We start from the raw sequence: 25,221 nt of genomic DNA on the forward strand, positions 1-25,221 counted from the left end.
ATGGCATCCATGATTGGTAACATGCCTGCTGTTCTTCCAGGTTCCTGTTTTCTACCCTCTGCACCAGTTTTTTTTTAGGTTTTTGCAAGACAAATGGGGTTAAGTGGCTTGCCCAAGGCCACACAGCTAGGTCATTATTAAGTGTCTGAGACCGGATTTGAACCCAGGTACTTCTGACTCCAGAGCTGGTGCTTTGTCCACTGCGTCACCTAGCTGCCCCAATCCTCTGCACTAGTTTGGAGATGCTTGTGAGATGAGAGCGTGTGATACCAGGCTAGGAACCTGTACATTCAGAGACAAGCACACTGTCTCTTACGACAGGCTCGTCACGGTGACATTTTTTCTCACCAGGTTCAAAAGCAGCCTAGGCAGGGTGAGCAATGCAGCATTCCCAGGAATTGTTGACATTCCAGAAACTCTTTCATTGGCTCTCTACTCGCTCAGTACACTCTGAATCAGTTTCAAGAAAAGTCCTCTAAGTTTTGATTTTATTCTCTCTCCTTTTGATTTTAATCTCACAATTTATAAGCTTAGGCCAATCGATCAGTATTTATTAGGTATCCAATATAAGATTAACCATGTGCTAAGTGCTGGGGATACAAAAAGAGGTAAAAGATACTCTGGCTTGGCCCTCAAGGGGTGACAACATAGAAACACATAGAAGCCAACTCTGTACCAGATGAATAAGAAATAATCCAATAGAGGGAAAAGTGCTAGAATTAAGAGGGTTTTGGAAAGGTTTCCTGGAAAAGGTGAGCTTTTAGTGGACAGAATTATTTTTAATAGCCTCATAATTTATTATTAGTATCTAATAATAAAGAAGCCCAGAACAATATTTAAATGAGGCGTAGCCTGGGTGGGGCACCTTCCTGCTCCTTGGAAATAAGGGAAGTGGTTCTTTGTGACTAGCTTCTCTGTCAACAGCTGTGAACAATTGTTGACTGCTTTTCAGGGAGGTAAACTAGTAGATAAGACAAATTGGACATAGAGTCAGGAAGACTTGTGTTCAGATCCTGTCTCATGATCTTACTGGCTGTGGGCCCATGGATAAGTCAATCCTGGTGGCTCAGTTTCATGAATTGTAAAATGAATATCATAAACATAACACCTATCCCCAGGGTGCTTGTGAAGCTCAAATGACAGAGTCTTTGTAAAGATCTTTGCAAACCTTAAAGTCCCATTTAAAAGTTGTTATTATTATTATTAATCCCTACGACTCCTAACATGTCCACTCTAGTTCATTCAGCCGGGTGAAAGTATCATATTCCAAAATTCACTTTAATATCAAGATAAAATGCACCTTTTCAAAATTTTCCAACCATCCACTTCCCTTCAGAATGTCAGCTAACTGCTCATCCAAGTATTCTTTCTCATCTAGGAAAATTTTCCTAAGGCTCTGATCTTGCTCTTTGGCAGCCATAGTCTCCCCATCTTTCTCTGGATTCTTCATATTTATTCAATATGGTTCAATCTATTATGTCCATCACAGTCATGATTGGTTCAACCATTCCCCAATCAATGGGGCATCAATTTTATTTCTAGTTTTTCTGTAGTAGTTCCTTCCCTCCTAAATGCCTCTCTCTCTCTCTCTCTCTCTCTCTCTCTCTCTATATATATATATATATATATATATATATATATATATATATATATATATATTTTCAAGGCAATGGGGTTAAAGTCGCTTGCTCAAGGCCACACAGCTAAGTAATTATTAAGTGTCCAAGGCTGGATTTGAACTCAGGTACTCCTGACTCCAAGGCCAGTGCTCTATCCACTGCGCCAGCTAGCTGCCCCTTGCCTATATATTTTTGTAGCTAAAAATCCCTGGAAGTCATTTTAGAATGTTTAAGATACAGACCATACATACAAGATAATATTTGTGAAGGACCTTGCAAACCCAAAAGTCATATGTCAAAGCTAGCAGTAATAGCATAGATAATAATGATGATGACAACATGGTGGTGACCCTAGTGGTCCAGCTCCATTCTAGTGAAGAGTACTTGAAGTTGAGGTCAGCATCTTCTTGGAACTCTCCCCTGACTTATATGGGAAGTCAAGAGTAGGGGCTTTTCAGTGTTTCCCTCTCACAGGGTGCTGGGTAATACTCAGAACTCTAGAGTGGGTTCACAAATGACCATTGATGTGTAGGGCCTTCTAGCATGGTGCCCAGAATCCATTAGTTAGTGATGTGCATAGAGGTATAGGTCTTATAAAGGGAGGATCCTTAGAGATAGAGCCTATCCACATAACCAATGTGAGGAACACAAGAACCTACATCTAAGAGAGGTCAAGGACACTCAGTCGGCTTTGGTGGTAAGAGTTGGGAGCTTGAGGAATCTGGAAATTTGATCATAATTCTAACCCTTCCACTTTATTCCCTTACAAGATGCCCCTAAAGTCTTAAACTTCCAATGTTTGGCAGCCTCAAAGGAGACAGAAGCAGAAGACGTTTCCCCTTGCCACCCAGAATAAGAATATCTGTTGGAATAAGCCTTGAATGACAATCTATTTTCCTGTTCTTTGTTTCAGGTCACCGAGGGGGCCTTGACCAATCTTTAAAATATTTGAGCTCAAGAATAACCGAGAGACGGCTCCAGGGTTCATGTGTGCCCACTGGTCGAGGAGGCCACTGTGGAAAACCCCCCGTAGGGGCCCAGAGGTCTTTGTGTCCTGTATTCAGTCCCCAGAGTGGTTTCCAAGCTGTCCATGCTGAGAACAGCTCCATGAAGCCGAGGGTGGTGACCGTGGTGAAGCCGGGGGGACCCCCACTCCGGAAGATCACTCTGCTGCTGAACAGGAGGTCAGTACAGACCTTTGAGCAGTTGGTGGCAGACATCTCAGAAGCCTTGGGCTTCCCTCGCTGGAAGAATGACCGTGTGAGGAAGCTGTACAGTCTGAAAGGCAAGGAAGTCAAAAGTGTATCAGATTTCTTTCGGGAAGGAGATGCCTTTATTGCCACAGGAAGAGAGCCGTTGACCCTGAAGAGCATACAGACGGCCATGGAGGAGTTAGCCACTGGCAAGGCCCGCGCCCTCACACTCAGCCAGCATAACTGGGCGCCATCTCCCCGCCTGAAGAGTAGGCTCTCCAGCAAGGCCTTGAAGGCTGAGCAGCGCCTTGGGGAAGTGGAGGTCACCAAGAGCCGGAGTCAGGCCTCCTTTCCCAAGGTGGCCACCAAGCCTGAAGGGCAAGCTCCGATCCAGCCGGGCCCTGAGGAGAGGCTTCGGACCCAGAAGAAGTGGGTCCCTGAGCAGCATGTAAAACAAGACAGGAAGGCAGAAGAAGAGGAGGTCCATTCCAGTGTTGAGAAGCATCGGGACAGCCAACTGGAGAAGAGCTCTGGTGAGATTATCCGATGTGAGAAGTGCAAACAGGAGAGAGTCCTTCGAAGCACCCAGCAGCAACAGAGGCTGGCAGAGCTTTCTCTGGGCAGCAGTGAGCTGGACCTGGGGAAGGTCCCCAGGTATAATCCAGAAAGGATGGTGAGAATGAAGAGCTGTAGGGGACCCCTGCGGGGGCCTTCTCCAGCTGGAGAGGAAGTCCGATGGAAGGGTGAGAGCTGGAGGAACAGTCCCAGGACACCCAGCCTGGAGCTGGAACGACCCAACAAGATCATGGAGAAGAAAGACAGAAGAGACTTAGAAGTCCATGAGCATCAAGAGTCAGCTCCAGCCCCAGCGGCAGCAGCAACCAGAGTCAAGAGGGAAGGCACAGAAGCCCAGTCCATCCCAGAGGGTGGATTGAGACAGCCAAGGAGAGATCCAAGGAGCATCCTCAGAGCAAGACAGAATGGTTGGCTGTTGCGTGAATGCCAGGCTTCAGCTGAGAGGCCCCCTGGAAGCCCTGGAGTGGAGAAGGAAGAGAGGGTTCCAAAGGGTGGATGCCTTCATAGAGGAAGGTGGATGGTTCCTGGGGAGGGGGCCCTGAGCAGGGCAAATAAGGAAGGGAAGACCATGGTGGAGGAACTCAAAGTGGGCCGAGCGGCGGGCAAAAAGCCAAGACTGACCAACATCAACAGGTCAGATGTGGAAGCCCATTATGAGGTTGGCAAGATCATCGGGGATGGCAATTTCGCAGTGGTAAAGGAGTGCAGGCACCTGGACAGCCAGCAGGATTATGCCATGAAGATTATCAATAAATCCAAACTGAAAGGCAAGGAGGACATAGTGGACAGTGAGATCTTTATCATTCGCAGCCTGTCTCACCCCAACATTGTGAAGCTGCATGAGGTCTATGAGACCACCACTGAAATCTACCTGATCTTGGAGTATGTCCGTGGGGGGGACCTCTTTGATGCCATCATTGAAAATGTGAAGTTCAGTGAACATGAGGCTGCATGCATGATCACAGATCTGTGTGAGGCGTTGGTGCACATGCATGACCAGAGGATAGTCCATCGAGACCTCAAGCCAGAAAATCTCCTGGTGAGTCTAGTTTCTTTTTTTTGGGAGGGGGAGACACAGATTTTGGGAGGGACTGCTCTCCTGGGTAGGAGGCTACAAAAGACGCATGCTCTCTTGGAGCGAGGCTTTGGAGAAGGGAAAATGTTTTGTTTATGGTTTGAATTTTCCTTGTATGGGGAGGCCACTACCATTTCTCAATTATCTCCCCCATAGAGCCTTTCCTTGAAATTATAGCCATGTTATCACATGCCTTCAATGAGGGTGAGCACAGCATCTAGATCAGCTACCACACTGATGATTATTTATCTTGAAAAGGATACAAGCTAAGACTCAAGTGGAGGGAATGTTAGTATGTGACTTTTGATTGTATACTCAATGCAGCATCCGAGGCTGAGATGATACAAAGCTTGGATCGATTCTCTGTTGCTTGTGCTAATTTTGGCCTGATAATTAACAGTGAAAAGAGATTCTTCTCCATCAGCACCACACCATCCAGATGTGGATCCATCAGTAATAAAAAATGGAGAAATTTTCAGTGTTATGGATGAGTTCATTTACCTTGGCAGCTTTCCAAGATTGTACACACTGTTAAGAAAGTTGGAGGCTACAAGAGGCCTCTAACTGGGGCTTTCACTGGAGCTTTCATAACCTCATTTGAGCATTCCAATATCCCTGTGAGGAAGGCACTACAGGTAGTCACATTTTATAGATAAGGAAGTTTAGGCTCTAGAGGGGAAATGACTTCTCCATGATAACTCAGTTTGTTAGTGGTAGAGGCAACATTTGAACCTGGTTTCCCAGCCCTAAATCCTAACAATCCTGCCTTTCTCTTGGGCCAAGAGGAGGAATTAAGCAAAGCAAACTTAGGTCTCAACTATGTCTCCTTATTTCCATTGCTCCAGTCCCCTCACCCCTGTCACCTTTTGAGGGAAATCCAGGAGCATGACCCTTTTCTCTCACTTAGAGCTCTCCTATTGACCATTCTCATACTCTGATTTCATAATTCATGATTTCTCCTTCTCCTGCCCCCAGCTCATAAAAAGGAGGAAACTAGTTTGGATAGTCGAAAGATGGTTGTTGGTGGTTGTCCTTTGTGCTTGAAGAGGACCAGAATGACAGCACTATGTTGGGGGTTAAGGTTCAGAGTGTACAACTGATCTCAGTCACATGAACTCACAATGCTCTGGTACAGGTCAGACACAAACAGTCCATGGGAACATCTGGAGTGGAGATGGTTCTACATTTCTTTTGAGCTTCTGTAATTCTGCTTTGCTCCCAGAGCACTGCCCTTTCTTGATAAGGGCATGCCATGTTGGGTGATCCTGGGTCACTGTCTCCCATGTCTCACCATTGATTGCCAAGTTCTTCAGAGAGACCTTGAGAGTGTGTTTGCATGCACTTGTGAGCACATGTCCCCTGTAAGTTTTCTGCAGATAGTCTTGTAGACAAATTGACATTTGGCAATTGAACCACATGGTCAGCGCATCAGAACAGTGCTCTTCAGTGGGGTTGGAACCTTGAGAGTTTACCTCTAGAAAGGACCTCAGGATCTGGGATCTTTGCTAACTAGTTATCTTCAGAATCTTCCTAGGACAATTCTGATGGAAGTGATTCAGTTTCCTGACATGGTGCTGGGTGAACTGTTGAAGTTTCATAGGCAAATAATCATGAGGTCAGTACAACCCTGTAGACCTTCTGTTTCATAGTCTAATCCCTCTTCTCTCCCATATTTTCTGTTGGAGCCTCTCAAACACTGAGCTAACTCTAATAATGCACGTGCCAATTTTCTTATCACTGTGTACGATCTTGGAAAGTGTACAGCCAAGGTAAATGAACTCATCCATAGCACTGAAAATTTCTCCATTTTTTATTACTGATGGATCCACATCTGGATGGTGTGGTGCTGTTGGGGAAGAATCTCTTTTCAGTGTTAATTATCAGGCCAAAATTAGCACAAGCAACAGAGAATCGATCCAAGCTTTGTATCATCTCAGCCTGAGATGCTGCATTGAGTGTTCAATCATCTGTGAACAAAAAGTCATACACCAGCACTCTCTTCACTTGAGTCTTGGCTTGTAACCTTTTCAAGTTAGATAATCATCAGTGTGGTAGCTGATCTAGATGCTGTGCTCACCCTCATTGAAGGCATGTGACAGCATGGCTGAAAACATGCTAAAAAGCATGGGAACAAGAACACAGCTTTGTTTTACTCCACTGGGGATGAGAAAACATGGGAACTTCATCCACTATCCAGAACCCAGGCAAGCATGCTATTGTGAAACAAACTGGAACCACTGGGGCAAGCCAAGATCTTGTTGCTTTGACCTTTACCATCGGAAACCATTCTTTGGATGTGGCAAAGTGGGGCTTTTGACTTCCATGACATGACCAGCCAGGGCTCCATCAAGTTCCCACTTCCTCTGGGTGTGTGAAGGGGGGTGAGTAGTTGAGATAGACTGAAAATTCTTCCCCCCAATATAGATTAAAATATAATGAATGATTCTTGGGCAGGGGTTGGGCTGGGCCATCATTGCTTTATCCTGACCCTGGCCTGGAGGTAGGTGACTTGTCCAGGTTCACCCTTCTAGTGTTTGCCACAGCTACATACTCCACTGGCTCCCTGACCAGTCCTCTCTGTGTGATAGCCTTGATCCTCTGATTCAGAGAGTTGACTCACCATTCACAGTGACAACTGGCATCAGGGAGTTAGCTGGCACTCATAGCTCTCTTTGCTTGTTTGCCTTGTTCTCTTGACTGGCAATCACCTTTCTGTCTCTCAGCCACCCTTCTGTGTCATGGCTACCCTTCTGTCTCTTGGCCACACTTCTGTCTCTCAGCCACCCTTCTGTCTCATGGCAACCCTTCTGTCTATTGGCCACCCTTCTGTCTCATAGCCACCCTTCTGTCTCTCGGCCACTCTTCTGTCTCTCAGCAACCCTTCTGTCTCATGGCAACCCTTCTGTCTCTCAGCCACCCTTCTGTCTCATGGCCACCCTTCTGTCTCTTGGCCACTCTTCTGTCTCTTGGCCACCCTTCTGTCTCTCAGCAACCCTTCTGTCTCATGGCCACCCTTCTGTCTCTTGGACATCTTTCTGTCTCTCAGCTTATCTCTGTGGAAGGAACAAAACTACCTTTGCTTGTGCATGGTCTGCCCTTCCTTCCTTCCTTGAGGCTTGCTCAGATTTCAAGCACAATAGAACAGTGTTCCTTGAAGGGTCCTATTTATAGTTGATACTCAAGCAGGAGAGATTCCATCTGTGAGACTGCAATGCTCCAAGCTATAGCTTTTTGGCAGGTAGACCTCAAATGCCAGTACAGAGGGAGTGGGCTGACTTTCTGGAGATGAATCCCCCAGCTGTCCTTTCTTCAGTGAGGTCCCTGAACAGCTCCTGAGCTTCTGCCTCCTCTCAGAGAAGCAGAGGCTCTGGCTTGTGTGAATGAAACCCAGTGTTGAGGCCAGTTAGGACCCATTCAGAGTGGAAAAGAAGCTTGGTGGAGTATCAACTTGGTGGGGCTGCTTGGGAAGTTGAAAATCTCTCAACACCAGAGGGGATAAGCTGCTTCTGACTTGCTGTGAGGTCATCCTTTCTTCGGTATGAGTCTGATGGTTCATGGCCATGGACAGCAAGGAAGAGTCCTTGTGGACTATCTATCCTGACCTAGTGGACACACAAACTAAAAGTTTGGTCATTTCCCGGCTGGGCAGGAATCTTTCATGGGGTCAATTATAAGAAACTGGGGATATGTGTGGGAGGGAGATTGGTGATTGTGGGCTCTGGTTAGATGGTAATAGCAGAAACTGGTGAGAAGTAGTGACACAGCTTTAATCAAAGGTGCTTAGTCAATTCTTGGACACTGACTGGTTGGTTGTAGCATTGGGCTGGCCTTCACTAGAACATTTCCATCCCCTCTACTCCACAACTGTGGGTTTAGGTGTGGAGGCCATTGGCATTCTTGAGTTTTTGAGAAAGGGGTAGAGTTAGTGCTCCTGAATCTTTTGATTTTCACGAAGTCAGGGGTCAGAACCTTTGTGAGTTAGAAGGAATTGTAGAAGGAACCCTTCTTCCAACATCCTCCACAAGTGGTCATCTGAGCTCTGCTCAAAGACTCAGAGGCAGGGGGAAGGACTCACCACTCTGGGATAGCTCTATGGTCAGGGAAGTTTTCCAGATGTCAAGCCTCAGTTTGCCTTTTTGTCAATTCAATCCCTTTTGGGGATCAAATCAAACAGGTCAATAAACCTTCAGCATGACAGCCCTTCCCTGTTTAAAGACAGAGCTTGCGTTCTCCTGAGTCTTCTCTTCTCCAGCCTAAATATTCTCAATTCTTTTAGCTGATCATCACTGAACCTGACCTCGAGGCCCTTTTCCATCCTGTCCTCTGGATGCTCTTCAGCTCATCAATGTTCTTCTTAAACCCCAGTGCCCAGACTTGATCATAGTGCTCATATGAGGTCTCACAAGGCAGTGCACAATAAGATCACTGCCTTTTTATTCCTGGAAGCTCTGCCCTTCTTCATCAGTGCAGCCACAGACGACATTAACTTCTTTGATGCTCATGTCCCACAGCTGACTTGTATGGAGTTGGCCAGCCATTCAGACCCTCAGATCTTTATCAGAACAACTGCTTTCTAGTATGAAATGGATTTGTTGAACTTTTGGCTTGATTTCCTTTAGGGAACAGGTTCTCTCTTATTATCTATCTGGGTATCTTAGCCCAGGTAGTTCTGCCCTTTCCCAGACAAAGGTTATTCTCTTCGGCATAGCCAAAATAAAAAGTGTCTTAGCATCTCTGCCTTCTCTCTGGTTTCATTTGTCACTATCCCATCCACCCCAAACTGAAGGTCTCTTTTACTTCTCACATAGTTCTGTCTCTCTTCTCCCTCTCTGTCTCTCTATTCCTGTTTCTGCCTATCTCTCTATCTTTCACACTCAAATACACCCCCCCTTCTTCTTGCTCCCCTTTCCTCTGGCCACCTTTAGCACCTCTTGAACTTTAGCATTCCACCACTACTTTAGAATAATTGTGCCATACTCTGATACTCTTCCTTAGTTATCTGACCTTCTCTGTTTCCAAACCCACCATCTATCCATAAAGCTTCACAAGATGCACAAAGTAAACTTTTTTTTATTAATTTGATTTGATTTTTCTAATTACATGTTATGAAAGTTTTCAACTTCCATCCACATATATATATATATGTATGTTTTAAGTTACATGATTTCCTTCCAGCCTCCCTTCCCACCCCCATCCCTTCAGCAGCAAAAAGTCAGGTTGTTAGGACTATTGTGTATGGGAGCACTGTAAATTATCTTCACCTGGTGTCCTTGAGCACCAGAGCCTTGTTTCACTAAGTGCCATGGGAGTGGGAGTGGATTAGAGACTAGGGAGGTATTTGGTTCCACAAATGGAGACCTTGGAGTGTAGGGAGTTACTTGTCTTCCTCGTCTTCCCTGTCTCCCGTCCCTCCAACTCTCACCTGGGGAAGATTGAGGGAGTCCGGAGAGGGACTCAACATAGGAGTCTGGAAAAGGGACTCAACATCAAGTGAATATTATACATACACATTCATGTTAACATGTTTGCAGATTGGTCATAAATGGTATGAGGAATTAGGATGGGGGGGAAATCCATGAAATAGGAAGGAAATATATAAGAGAAATTTTTAAAAAATGAATGTAATTTTCATTCAGATTCTGTAAGGTTTTTTGTTTTGTTTTTCTTCCTCTGGATGAGGACAGCATTGTCCATAGCCAGTATCCTAGGGTGGTCCTAGCTCTCTGAGCTACTGATGGCAGCTGCTTCATCAAGGGTGATCAACTCACAATGCTCTTGTTAATGTGTACAATGTTCTCATGGTTCTACTCCTTTTGCTCAGCATCAGTTTCTGTAATTCATTCCATGTTTCTCTAGTCTTACCATTCTTGATTTCTTATAGAATAGTATTCCATAACATTCACATTCCATGACTTCAGCCATTGACCAATTGATGGGCATCTCCTCAATTTCCAATTCTTTGCCACTACAAAGAGAGCTCTTATGAATATTTTGGAACATGGAGGGGGTCTTTCCCATTTTTATGATTTCTTGCAGATATAGACCTAGTATTGGATTTGCTGGCTCAAAGAGTATGATCAGTTTTATTGCTCTTTGGGCATAGTTCCCTATCACTTTGCAATTCCACCAAAGCATTAATGTCCCAATCTTCCCACAACCTCTCCAACAATGATTATTTTCCCTTTTTGTCATTTTAGCCACTCTGAGAGGTGCGAGGTGGAACCTCATAGACAAAATAAACTCTTAATACATGCCTGTTGAATGGGGGATTAAAAAATCAACTGAACTCTTGAGATCTAGGCTGGCCTTGGAAAAGTCAAATGTTTCCATGGAGTTGTTTGAAAGGAAGCTTCCCTGTCCCCCAGATACTCTGACATGGGGTAGCTGAGGAGTCCACCATGTTGGGCACTGATTTCTTGTTAACAAACAGTGCTATTAGTTATTAATACAGTCATGAATTACCATCTTAGAGTCTTTAAAGCCTGGGAAAACAAGACCCTACAAGATAAGAACATGGGGGGGGGCAACTTTTGATTCAAAGGAAAGTTACACAGAGAGGGGGAATCTGGGTGGGATTAGACAGTGGCTTAAGGATAGGGTGCTAGGTGGTTTGGCTAGTAGAAGCCAGCTTCAAGGAAGGAGGGCACTAGAGGCTAGAGCTGATAGAGCAGGGCAGTAAGGGCTGTGGGACAGGTGAGAGGAGATGCCTTGGCCAAACCTCCCAGTCTGGGCTGAGCTGGGCTGAGGCAAAGAAACACAGGTACAGGCTGCCATCTTGTGACTAGAAGTCAGGATTGCAAGGTCTAAGTGGTCTTGTGGCCTCCTGGCATGCCTACTGTATATCTGGGCTCTTCTAAAGGCTGAAGGGATGAAAACAATCCCCAATTCCCACACTTGTATCTTCTTAGAATAATTATTATCAAATTAGGACTTAGAATAATTCCATTCCTTGCGAAGTGAATCCCATTCAACAATCCTCTATTTGGTGGAAAGGCCCTCTAGTGGGCAAGCCAAGAAAAAGTGTCCACAGTCCCAGGGCATGGAGCCCAGGCTCTTCTGCAAACTCTCCTCACTTCTGATGGTTGTCCCCAAATGCAAGATGGCCCTGGAGGATTTGGGACTCAACAAGGAAATAATAGATTGATCAAAGGCTCCTTGGCCCTCAGACTGGGAACCACTGGCTTAGGTTAGGCGTGTGTGCATATGTGTGTGTGTGTGTGTGTGTGTGTGTGTGTGTGTAGGCCAAGTGGTAGAGATGGCCAAATCTGTCTCCAATATTTCGGGGTTATTGGGTGGAAGACTGTGTTCCTTGATTATAGTGGATAGAACCAATAACACTGGGTGGAAATTAGAGAAGGCAGTACAAGGAAAGTCTTAATGATCTGAATGATCCCAGAAAGAGACTACCTCACTGGGTAGTAAGTTCCCCAATTCTGTGATTAATCATTGGTCAGGAATAGCCAGGCAGCTGTTTCCTCATTGCCTGAGTGTGGTGTGGTATTCTGCCCCTGCCTTCCTCATTTCCTGCTCTGACTCCAGATTCAATCATGGAGAAGTAGCCTGGGGTGCCCCTGTGTGAAGACCCACAGACCCTGCTGTCCTGCCCCCAGTCACTTGTCCCACTCTGGCAGGGCCTGCTACACTTATGGCTCCTTGCTAGAGTAGTCAGAGTTTTGCACATAGTAGGTATAGAATAAATAACTTGTATTGATTGGATAGTTAAACCTGGGACTTTGTTTCCCCCACAGGTTCAGAGAAATGCAGACAAATCTACCACCTTGAAGCTGGCTGACTTTGGCCTCGCCAAGCATGTGGTCAAGCCTATATTTACCGTGTGTGGGACGCCCACCTATGTGGCTCCAGAAATTCTCTCAGAGAAAGGTAAATGGGAGATTATGGGAAAGGCCCAACTCCTTGAGACTTATTTCTAGGCTTTCTACTCATCACCACCAATGAATCCTGACTGCCCTTTGCCATTGGTTATGAAATCTGACTCTTAGGGAGGAGGTCTGTTATGGGTGACTGGATTAGGGAGGGCCGCATGGACTTGTCACACAGGAGCTGGGATGAAGTGGGTTAAGAAGGTTGCTGGACAGCAGGAGTCTAGTTCTCATTGCCCCTGACTCAGAGGCCAAGATCTAAAGATGGAGCAAGCCATTTATCTGGATGACCACCTGAGTCCCAGTCTCAAAGGACGAAGGGCACTTTCCCTCCTGAAAGGTCCTTGTCTAGGTGGCTTTTTGCTCCCCCTTCCCTCAGTGCAGGGATCAGGACATGTTGATCTGATGGTCTTTACTTCTGTGGAGGTTGAGGGAGGGTTGGTCCCAGAGACCAGAAGGACCCCAGCTGTATTAAGGACACTGAAGACCAGACCGTTTTTTTTTGTTTTTTGTTTTTATGAGGCAATGGAGTTAGGTGACTTGCCCAAGGTCACACAACTAAGTAATCCTTAAGTGTCTGAGGTTGGATTTTAACTCAGGTCCTCCTGATGCCAGGGCTGAGGACTGATACTCCATTCACTGAGTCAGGCCTGCTGAAGACCAGATTGAACACAACAGGTAGTGTGTTTGGCTTGAGTTCTAGGAAATGTGGCTGTTTAATTTATACAGAGCCTTGAAGGCTGGGCAGGGGGAATTTGAACTTGACGTGCTGAGTTGGAGGGAGCCAGGCTAGACTCTGAGCAGGAGCTCTGCTCCTTTGATGAAAATGGGACTCCTCTTAGAGACAGAAGATCTCAGGATTCCAAGCCCAGAGCTGACAAGAGCTTGGGGGCCATTCTGTCAAATCCCCCTCATTTTATAGTTGAGGAAACTCCCTCCAGAGAAGAGGAACTACTTGTCTAAGGTCACCCAGGAGGTAAATGGCAGAACCAGGATTCAAATCCAGGGTCTCCTGTTACCTTGCCTCATTGTGAGCTCCCTCTGGAAAAGTTTGGGCTGTTGCTGATGAACAGCTTAGATATAGAGACGTGCCTGATGAGAGATATTGGGTGGCACCTCTTCTGTCTCACTGATGGAAAGAAGGAATGGAGAGACTGGAGTTTGAGCCTGGAGCCTTTGTTTTCATTGATCCTACTAAGTCATCAGTTATGTTGTAACTGCCCAAGTCCAGACTCTTTTGTCTCTGAACTTAGAGCAGAATTCCACTGGCCTGGAATGGGCTCATTCTAGAAATCCAACCCTCCTGCTAATCACTGATCTATTCTTGGCTGGAGAAGTTTTGCTAATCTTGGGGTATGTGGGGGAAAGAAAAGGAGTTGACCTGAGATCTTTAGTCCTCCAGAGCTGCCCACAAGTATGTCTGCTTTGGTGTCCAACAGTCTGGGCTGCTACCTCTCACCTGACGCAAACAATGAGCCCTTCTTAGCCTCATGGGAGAGGATGGGAGTTGTTGTGAGCTCCAATTAACAAACTTCCAACCAATCATGTAGCTCCCTGTGTCTCAGTGCTGGAACGAGTCATGTTGCCCTCATTTCCATGATATCACCTACTCTTTTTTTCTGTCCTCCCCATAACCTATAAAAGGGAAATTGTTCATATGTTCAGGATCTTTGGCATCAATACAGGCAAGCCATGAACCCATTTATTGATATTTGTGTGTGCCCCTGATAAAAATGTTATCTTTCTCAAAGATCTGCCTGTTTACCCTTTTGTTAAGATTCTGTTGCCACAGCCTGTATTTTGTATATATTCTGCATATTTCTATATATGTTTGAGAAGTTTCCTCTGGATAGAAAGTAAACTCTTGGAGGCAGGACTACACCTTTTGTCTTTATATCCCTAATGTCTTGCATACTCCTGGCCCATTTTTTTGCTGTTCAGTCCATTTTAAGCTCTGTCCCATTCTCTGTGACCCATTTGGGCAAAGACGCTGGCCTGGTTTGCCATTTCCTTCTCCAGCTCATTTTACAGGCGAGGAAACCAGACAAACAGGGTGAAACGACTTACCTAGGCTCACATAGTTAGGAACTGTCTGAAGCTGGATTTGAACTCGTCTTCCTGACTCCAAATCTGACACTTTATCCATTGTTGTCACATAATATATAATTTAGGTAATAAATACCATTGACTGATTCATCCACTTTTGAATTTGATGAGCTATACTCTCATCTAATCCCATCTCTCCACTGGGCTCCCAAAGGAGTCCAACTTCATCTGATACCTTTGTTTCTAGGGGGAGAAGGTGCCTGTCAACTGACCTGACTCATCTGGCCAGACTCATCTTGATGAAGCCCTGTTGGCTTTAAGAGGTTTGAGGAGGCTATGCACCTGGCTAGGGAGGTACGGGGATGGTCAGAGAGGAAGGAGAGAACCCAGAAATGATGGCATCGTCAAGACCTGGGGACAAGAACGTTTCTAGGAGTGGATGGGCCTCACTGTCTATGCAATCCTGCTGGAGACAGGGAGGATAGAGGCTGAAAAAAACACAAGGAGCTTGACCTCTCCTGGAGGAGGTCACCTTCAACAGTGCAGGAGGCTGAGGAATGAATGGAGAGTTTGGCAATAGAGGCAGCTGGCATAGACCCAGGAGGCAAATGGAGATGACCTTTCCACCTCCTTTTTCTTTGACTTCTCAGGCCAGAACTCAGCAGTGAAGACTGAACTCCTTGTGCTCCTAGCCTTTTCTCTTTCTTCCCAAAGACAGGAGCTGGGTTTGGGTCAGAGTCATCACAACCTCTTGGACCTTTCTTCCCCAGGGTATGGTCTGGAGGTGGACATGTGGGCAGCTGGCGTGATTCTCTACATCCTGCTGTGTGGCTTCCCTCCTTTCCGAAGCCAAGAAAGAGACCAGGAGGAGCTGTTTGCTAGCATTCAGAGAGGACACTTTGACTTCCTCAGTCCATACTGGGACAACATCTCAGAGGGTGAGTGACTCAGTCAACCTGGGGATTGGGAAAGGCAGGAGGGAGGGGGCTGGGGGTGCCCTTCTCCCTAGAACTGAGAACCCACTTATTCCCACTGCCACAAGGCTTCTCTTACTGGCTCCAAACCATGGGAGTGACCTTTCAGTGCCCAAAGGAGGAGCCTGTCCCCTAAGGATCAGTCCCCATATTGCTTCTTGCAACAAAACTCAGGAACCTTCCACCCTCGGTCTCTAATAATAGAACTTATGATTATTAAGATCAAATGATGTGTAGCTTGGGGAGACCTCAACTAGGAGAGAATAGCTACCCTGAGGAGGGTGGGGTCCCCAGATCCTGCTGGGCTTCCTTAGAGACCTAGAATCACTCTAAGGAACATGGCCTAACCATCTACGGGGAACTGCTAAATGGATGAAGCGGACCTCTTGGCCAGATTGATGCAACTGGATGGTTAGTTGTTGAGTTAGACAGTCAGTCCATCTGTCTGATCCAGACCTGAGCACAGGAAGTGGGGGCTAAAGACCCGAAGGTCTTTGCCACCCATTTTCAGGGGTGACTCCACGGTCCCTAACACTGGTGACTCTGAGGGGCTTGAAAAGTTTGGGGGAGGTTCAGGTTGACTGAGCCCATTTCTGGAGTTGACCTTTTTCAGGAGGTGCTTTATTGGGTATTACTGAGGAACCAGACTGGTAGATGGGCAGGCTGGTGCAGTTGGGGCAAGTTTCTTGTGGAGGACCCATGGGGAGTGGGAACAAAGCTGCCCAGGGGAGAAGCTTTAGTGGGGGGGTGGCTATCATGCAGGGGAGGGTTTGTGCCCATGGAGGAGGGCACAGACACAGCAGATCATTCCCCTCTTAGCATTTGAAAACAGACTAGGGGAAAGGCGACCCCTACTGCCCACTGCTGGCACTTACTGCCCAGATATCCCGGAGTAGTCACAGCATGGACCTACCTTATTCCTCAATGTCTGACAATCGAAGATTTGGAATACCCTGAGGGCAGTATTGGGGCCACAGGAGGCTCTGGGAGACACAGGGCCAGGGTCAGATGGGTTATTGGGGGCAGGAAGACTGGATCCTCTAATGGGCCCCCCCTTCCCTATTGGTGTTTTAGCCCAAACTGGCTGAACTGCTTGCTTCTTCAACTTGTAAAAGAAAGTAAAGACTAGGCAGGGAAATGATGCATCATGTGTGGCTGCAGGTAAGTATATGTATAAGTGTGCATGTGTGTGAAAGTGTGTGGAAGTGCACATGCACATTTGTGCAAATGTACACAATGGCGTGAATGTAAGTGTGCATGGGTATAAGCGTGCATGTGTGTACAAGCATGTGAATGTGTGTGGTTGTGGGCACATGTTCACATGTGCGAGTGCCTGTGTGTGAGTATACACACATGTACAACTGTGTTAATGTGTGTGCATATAGGTGGGTATTTGTATGTGTGAATTGGTGCATATGTTTGTGTGTGTATGACAGAGAGACAGAGAGACAGACAGAGACAAGACAGACAGAGACAGAGAGAGAGCAAGAGAGAGAGAAGGGAGAGGGAAGGAGAGAGAGACAGAGAGACACAGAGAGAGACACACAGAGAGACAGAGACAGAGAGAGACAGAAATAGAGAGACACACACACATAGAAATGGAGAGAGAGAGATGGAGAGAGACAGAGAGGAGAGACAGAGAGATGGGGACAGAGAGAGAGGGGGAGAGAGAGAGAGAGAGAGAGAGAGAGAGAGAGAGAGAGAGAGAGAGAGATTCATTTCATGAGCAGGTGGACAGACACCTCAGAGCAGTTGGAGACCTATGGTGCTTTCATATGGACTGTAGGTGAGATCTGGGAACTGTGAGAGGAATTTAAGGGCCTTGTGCACAGGGTGCTCAGCATGGAGCGTGCTGGGAGTAGAGTCAGGAAAACCTAGGTCTGAACTCTTCCTCAAACAATGGCTAGCTTTGTGATCTTGGACAAGTCACTGAACAGGACAAATAATACTCCTGGGACTCTAGAGAGCAAATAATAATGTAACCGACTCCGTAGGAGTCTCCTTTCTTTCCAGGAGTAAGGCTTCTCTTTTGCCTTGTCTTTTCTTTCCTTTATGATTCCCAACAGCTGCCAAGGATCTGGTCCGCCAGCTTCTGGTGGTGGACCCCAAGAAGCGCTACATGGCCCACCAAGTTCTTGAGCATCCGTGGATCAAGGCTACTGGGAAGGCGATCCCTGGAGGCCTGCAGACAGAAGGGATGGCCGCAGGCGAGCTCCCCTCCCGGAGCCAGGGCAAGGATGGCCTGGAAGGAGACGCGTAGAGGAAGGGTGCTTGCTCTGCATCAGGGAGCAGCCTTAAGGGTCGACTCTTGGGGCAGACAAAAGGACAGAGACAGAGATGGATCAGGTGTGTGTGTGTGTGTGTGTGTGTGTGTGTGTGTGTGTGACGCAAGACAAAAACATGGTCAAAAAGGGAGAGGAAAAGGGGAGGGGGGAGGGAGAGAGAGAGAGAGAAAGAGAGAGAGAGAGAGACAGAGAGAGAGAGAGAGAGAGAGAGAGACAGAGAGAGAGAGAAGAGAGACTGTGCCACTGTCCGGGCCCCCTGCTCACACGCCTTTCTCCCCCACACTCCCCGGGCAGAGGGGAAGCCCTGGAGGGCAGGCTCTCCGGCTCCATCCTTCTGTCCCAGCGCTTTATATCTAAAGGACACCTCACAAATGTTTCTTGAATTCATCCGGTTTGTGGGTTCCCCGGATTTCCGGTGGTGGTGCCAGGTCTCCAGCAGCTCGGGGAGACTTTGCTACTGTCCCTGTTACAATGTAACAACTGTTCACTTTCCCTTAGGGCTGAGCTCGCTGGGTGATAGACCGAGCTCTCTCTGACCAGGGCCCAGCCCACCCCGCCCGGCCCGGCCCGGCCCGGCCCGGCCCAGCCCCAAGCTGCCCAAGGTGGGGACCCAGCCAGGGACCTTGGGGGGAATAAAGTATTTCTCTCACAAGAGCTCGGCCTGACTTCTGCTTCGCGTCCTCCTCCCTACTCCCCCCACCCAAGGCGCAGGACACCCCAGATGCTCCAGATAAGAAATCATTGCCGCAGCGTGAGGCTGAGGGGCGCTAGAGGCGCTATGGTCCGCCGGGGGCCCCTAAGCCTGCCCAGTAGGGCTACGGTTCGGCCCCTCCTCCCCTTCCTGGGTCCGCAGATTGCGGATCTTGGACCGAGGACAGAAGTCGGACCCTCGTTGGCCTTGGTGGGCCTTTAGGCTGGGCTGGCCTTGGGCCTTCCCAAGGCTCCGATGACTCCATCTGCTGTCAAGCCCCTTTGGAGCAACTACCCTGGGCCAGGTGCTGTCCTGTGAGCTGAGGCCCAAAGACCCAAAGTTCCTCCAGGAGTTCCCCCCCTACTGGGGAGCCAACGTGGCTATCCATGGGTGGGCTAGCTAGGGTCTGACCCTTCTCCCTCTCCGGGTATTTTCCTGGTCATGGTCTCCTTCCTCCCTTCAGCTAAAAGCCCCCAGTCCTCCTTAAGCTGAGGTTCAGTTCCTCTTTCAGTTACCTCAACTCTCATCTGGTCTCTGGGCGTTTGCAGGTTGTCTCCTCCATTGGAGCTCCTGGAGACTCCTTTGCCTTTGTGGTCCAGGGTTCCTCCCATAGTGGGGGCTTACCCCATGCTTTTGGATGATTTATTGAGAAACAAAAAATAGATGAAGGGTGATTTTAAAGGGCAAGGAGCTGGCTGCTGGGAGAAGCTGGCGGGGTCACATGGAAAAGGTTGAATCTTGAAGGGAGCTGGGGAGGAGGTAGAGCATTCCAGGTATAAGGGATGACCAGTCCCAAGCCTTAAAGATAGGAGACAATGTTGCTTAAAACAAAATCTCCCATTTTTCTGGCATGATTCTCTTTCCCTGGCACAAGACAACCTCACCTTTCTTCATGGGCAAAGTCACAGACCCTTCAGTGTCTCAAAGTTGGATATAGGTCTTCTCTTTCTATCTGGGAGGCAATAGGGAGCCACTGGTGTCCACTGAGGAAGTGAATAACATGATCATATCTCTGCTTCAGGTAAGTCACTTTGGCAGCTGAGTGAAGATGGTTGGGCACAGGGAAAGACTTGAAGCAGGGAAACCAAAGGGGAAGAAGATGAGCAAGAGGGGATTTGATCGCTTTCTGATTCTATACAAGCTTCCCTGAGATCCCCTTTCATCTTCACTGGCTTTCACTTGTTTGGACAAGTTTGTCTGTATGTTGTTTCTCCCAGGAACCCTTGAGTTCCTTGGGAGAAGGGGCTGCTTTGTAGCTTTCTCAGCATCTCCAGCATGCAGGAGAGCCAGACATTATACACAGTAGACATTTAATAAATGTGATTGATAGTGATGGCTATTGTCTGGGCCCTGGCATAGATGATGTTTCTCTGTCTCTTGTAGGTGCCCATAGATAGTGGAGTCTGTAGCCACCACAACAATTGCAGACAGGTGGAGTTGAAGAATGGAGGGAGCTCCTTACTGGTCCACTCACATCACATCTTTCTGGTTGTTGGTCACCTTTGGCCAAGGGTCATTGCTCATGAGAGGCCATCATCAAGGTGGGGGGAGGAGATTATGTGTTCCTCTCTTGAGTTTGGTAATGGCCCTTGCTGGGTTTGACTTCTGGCCCCTGATCCCACAGTGAGTTTTTACCTTGATCATATTATATCCATCTTGGACACCTCTGGAGTTATCCTACTGTGCTGGGAGTGGTTCAGCTACCACCCAGCAATATCCAATTTCAGTCAATGCCCCATTATCTGAGCCAGTCTATGACATCTGTCTCAGGATGGAAATGTGACAGGCATAGTGAAACATGAGGCAACAATCTGCTGGGATCAGAGGATGAAGATGGGAGAGAGGCATCAAGAATTCTTATACCTGAGAACTGTGGGACCATCTGCCTCGGGAGGTGGTGCATTCTCTATGAACAGACACTGAACGAGGAGAGTCTGGCTATGTTGTAGATGGATTGTTTTGAGGGGGCTTATGATTCTCACAGAAACATAGAATACGTATTGGCAGGAACCTCAGTGGCCTTGGCATTCAAACCATTCCCAAGGGAATCTCTACTGTGATATCTCAGCACATGGCTAGCCAGATTTTGCTTGGAGACCTCCAAGGAAGGAGAATCCTGCTTCTTTTCTAGGCAGTGAATTCCACTTTGGGCAGTTCTCATAGTTAGCAACTTTGACCCGACTTCAAGTCCAACTTTGCCCCAGTTTGCAAATTATGTCCTGGTTTTGTCCTCTGGTACTTCCTCCCTCATATCCACTTCCTCCTTCATATCCTTTAAGAAAGGTATTGTACCTCTTAATCTTTTCTTCATCAGACTAAACATGCCCTTTTCTTCCAATCCTCATTTGACTTAGTCTCCATTCATCAGCACCCTGATGGTCTGAAAGTTCCCTCTCAAATCAAAATTCCGGAATACTTCAGCATCCTGGACCCTACAGGATGGGTCCACTCCATTCTGTATGGTCAAGACACCACAGAGCTTCCAAGTTAGGGATGGGAGAGGGCTGGGAATAAATCCCCTAGAGAAATGGCTTTAGCAAGCTTGGGTGACAGTCAATGTCCAGCACATGAAGGAATCAGTCTCTCCATTACTATGAACAAGAGTGCTGGCCTTTGTTTATCTGAAGTCTTTCACAATTAAGTTTTTTTTTTGAAGTGTGAATTGGATGGCTGCCAGTTCTGACACATGAGATGGAGATTCCTCAGAGCTTATATAGCCTTGATGATTGGCTCACATGATGATTGTAAACTTTCCTTAATCCAAGCCCTCTTGAGGACCTTAACCAAGCTTCCCCTCTGCATATTCTCTGGTTACTGAAGGGGTTTCTCTGTAGGTCTATCCTGAAAAATTTAGGGCTAAAGCCTGCTACACCTATGGAAACTTAATTTCTTTTCAAAAATTTATTTTTCCTCAATTACATGTGAAAACCAAATTTTAACATTAATTTTAAAAAATTGATATCTGAATCTTCTCCCTCCCCCACCTTCTCATTGAGAGGCAAGCAATTTAATATCTATTATGTGCATTCATGCAAAATATTTAAATATTAGTCAAGTTGTGAAAGAAAACACAGTCCCCCCACAAAAAAAGCCACAAAAAGGTGAAAAAAGTTTTCTTCAATCTACATTTAGACTCCATCAGTTTTCTCTGTCCAGGTGGACATTTTTCATGGCATTGCATTCACAGTTGATCAGTGTTGCTGTTACTTTGTACAATCTTCTGATTCTGTTGACTACATGACAGTTCATGTAAGTCTTCCCAGATTTTTCTGAAACCATTCTATTCATTATTTCACATAGCATAAAAATATTCCATCCCAATCATACACCACAAGTTATTCAGCCATTTCCCAATTGTGAGGCATTCCTTCAATTTCCATTTTTTTGTCACTACAAGAACTGCTATAAATATTTTTGTACACATATATTCTTTTACTTTAAAAAAATCTCTTTGGGATATAGACCTAACAGTGTCATTAATGGGTCAACAGATACCCACAGTTTTATATTCTTTTGAGGCATAGTTCCAAATTGCTCTCCAGATGACTCCTTTCACCCCGTACACTCTCAAAAGCATTTTGCTTCTTCTCATCACCTCTCCCAACCTGCCTTCCCTTCTCTCTGTCCCCAACCTTTTCTCTTATCCCACTCCCCTTCTATTTCTGTCAGATAAGATAGATTTCTATATTCAACTGCCTGTGTATGTTATTCCATCTTTGAGCCAATTCTGATGAGAGTAAGGTTCCAGCATTTCCCCCATCTCCCTCTTCTTCCCCTCCAATGCAAACACTCTTTCATTCCTCTTTTCTCTAAGATGATTTATCTCATCCTATTTCTCCATTTTCTCTTCTCCCTGTGCATCCCTCTTTTTCACCCCTTCAGTTAATTTTGTAGATATCCCACTATATTCAATTCACATCTGTGCCCTCTGCTTATGTTTTCTTCTATATTTCCTAATAATGAAGAAGCTTTTAGGAGTTACAAGTTTTATTTAAACCCTTATGATTTCTCTTTCCTGGTTAACTTTTTATGATTCTTTTGAGCCTTGCATTTAAAAAATCAAATTTTCTATTCAGTTCTGGTCTTTTCATCAGGAATGCTTGAAAATTCCAATTTCATTAAATGTCCAATTTTCCCCTAAAGGATTATACTCACTTTTGCTGGGTAGGTGATTCTTGGTTATAATCCTAGCTCCTTTGCCCTCAAGACTGATTCTTTAATGTAGAAACTGCTAAACTTTGTATTGTTCTGATTGTGCTCCATGATATTTAAATTCTTTCTTTCTGATTGCTTGATATACTTTATCTCTGACCTGGTAGTGCTGGAATTTAACTCTGCTATTCCTAGGAGTTTTCTTTTGGGAATTTTTAGGAGTTGATCAGCAGTTTTTCCTTGATAATTTCTTGAAAGATGATATCCAGATTCTTTTTTTATCTTGTCTTTCAGATAGCACAACAATCCTTACATTATCTTTCTTCAGTCCAAGTCAATTGCTTTTCCAATGAGATAGTTCACATTTTCTTTTTTTTAATTCTCTTGATTTTTAAAATTGTTTCTTGATGTCTCATGAACTCTTAATTTTCACTTGCTCAGTTCTAATTTTTAAGGAATTACTTTCTTCAGTGAGTTTTTGTATCTCCTTTTCCATTTGATCAATTCTTTAAAAAAGTTTTTTTTTTTTTATTTACTTAAGGCAATGAGGTTAAGTGACTTGCCCAAGGTTACACAGCTAGGCAAATATTAGGTGCCTGAGGCTGGATTTTAATTCAGGTCCTCCTGACTCTAGAGATGGTGATCCATCCACTGTACCACCTAGCCTGCTCCCCCATGACCAATTCTAATATTTAAAGGGTTTTTCTTCAGTTCAGTGAACTTTTGTACCTCTTTATTCATCTAGTCAATTATGCTTTTTAAGGAGGTTTTTTTCCAGTGGACTTTTGGTCTTCTTTTTAATCATTTGGCGTATTCTGTTTTCTAAAGGTGGCAATTCCTTCAGAATTTTTTGTGCCTACTTTACCAAGTTGTTAACTCTTTTTTCATTATTTTCATGTATCACGACATTTCTTCTAATTTTTTCTGTCTTATTTGATTTCTAAAATTCTTTTTGCGCTCATCCAGGAATCCTTTTTCTTGGAAGATCAATTCACATTTTTCTTGGGAAGGTGGGGGAGGCCTTGGATGTAGCAGTTTTGACTCTATTATCTTCTGAGTTTGTGTTTTGAGCTTCACATATTGTTGTTGCTATTTGATAATTTTTTCAGCTTACTTCTTGACTTTTAATTTTTTATTATTTTTTATTATTTTATTGTTATTTTATTATTTGTTCCTGAGATAGAGGGGGGCACTAGCCCAAGGTTTAGATTTTGCACCCAGCTGTTTTTAGAGCTAGTTATAGGGGGCGTCTGTAAGTTTGCAACCTTCCCAAGCTGGTTTGATCTAAGGAGACGAATGCTTATTCTTGTCCGAGCCTGTGTTCTTGTCTGAATGACCACCAGCACTCTTTCCCAGCCTGGGTTTCCTCCTCCCCTGTGATCTCAAACTCTGATGTGCTGGTTTTCACCCTTGGACTGCAATCCAGGACTGCAGCCTAGCTTCACTTATGGCCAAGGAGCATTGCCTGTTCTAGACTTCATTCCGCTCTCATCCTGGTGCAACAAACCTTTCTGACTTATCTTCCAAGTTGACTTGAGCTGGAAAATTGTTTTGCCTTATACTTTTGGGATTCTGCCACTCCTAACTTTGATAGGCATTATTTAAAAGGGGAATTTTTGAAAGCACAGGAGAGCACCAGCCTTTTCTCTGCCATCTTACCTCTGCCACTAGGGGCTGAATTTCTTTAATTGAGATGGGTTGGTCTAGAGAGTTCAAAAGGGACATGGTTGGAAGAGATAGGGATGACTGTATCACCACTGCCAAAAGTTAGCCAACTTCAGTCCCAGGGGGTTCATGTTCTCCTTCTCCTGGAAGCCCGAATGCATGATCCAGGATGTGGAGATATCTGGAACATTATTTCATTTGCCTTTCTTCAGTAAAGCTTCAGTGCATTAAGTGTTCAGAAAAGGAAAAGCTGCGAGGTCACTTTGACAGCAGAAGGGACCAACCAGTCTGTTGCATCTTGCTGAGACAGGCTCCTTGGATGTGTTTTTGCTTCCAATCCCACAGAGTTTAGGTCTGACCAATTGTTTAAGAAGAATCAAAGGCTCTCTAGTGCCTCCAGGAGGAGATGTTCACACTTCTCTTTGGCACGGAAACCCCGCTTCCAGGCTGGTTATTCCTGACTTTCTCATCAGGGATGTCAGAGAATCAAGTCACAGAGTGGGTAACTTGCTCTTCAAATCTTCCAATGCTAGAGAAATGCCAGCGATTATCCTTAGTAGCAAGACAGACCTTCCTTGGGCTCGTGCTCCTTGTTTTCTGACCTGGTATGTTCAGGGGAACAGTGGGAAAGGGCCTTGTGGATAGTGGCTCACTGTGGAGGAGACTCCCCAGCCCCCAAATGCCTTCTTTGCAGTTCATTACGTCCTAGGAACATCCCAAGTGCTTTTAGGGTCAGCTCTGGTAAGACCTGAGTTCAAATCTGGACTCAAACACTTACTAGCTCTATGATCCCCAGGCAAGTCCCTTAACCCTGATTATCTCACATCGGGGCCATCGCCGGTGGTCCTGATTCCTTTCTGGTCCCTGGACCAGATGGCTCTGGGGAGACAGTGAGGCTGGGGCCCGGCCCCCGGTCACTCAGAGCAAAATCCAGAGCCTGTCTCGGGGCATCACCTCCCTGATGGCAAGGTCTTCTTGGAGAGCGAAGGACAAGCCCCATCCCGGCCAGCAGGTGGCGCTGTTCCCCCGGCTCCGGCCCAGCTTGGGTGCCCCGCGGCCGCTTCG

General features: G+C 46.0%; 1 protein-coding gene across 1 annotated transcript; it reads left to right on the forward strand.

The window, feature by feature from the left end:
• On the forward strand, positions 1-17,715 carry DCLK3 (doublecortin like kinase 3). Its single transcript, XM_074199099.1, has 5 exons — positions 1-16; positions 2,533-4,427; positions 12,212-12,344; positions 15,160-15,327; positions 17,430-17,715. The coding sequence occupies exons 1-5, from the start codon at positions 1-3 to the stop codon at positions 17,621-17,623; spliced, it is 2,406 nt and encodes an 801-aa protein (XP_074055200.1). The 3' UTR covers positions 17,624-17,715.
• The last annotated feature ends 7,506 nt before the right edge of the window (positions 17,716-25,221 follow it).

This window comes from Macrotis lagotis, chromosome 8 (assembly GCF_037893015.1).
Source record: "Macrotis lagotis isolate mMagLag1 chromosome 8, bilby.v1.9.chrom.fasta, whole genome shotgun sequence".
Classification (NCBI taxonomy): Eukaryota; Metazoa; Chordata; class Mammalia; order Peramelemorphia; family Peramelidae; genus Macrotis; species Macrotis lagotis.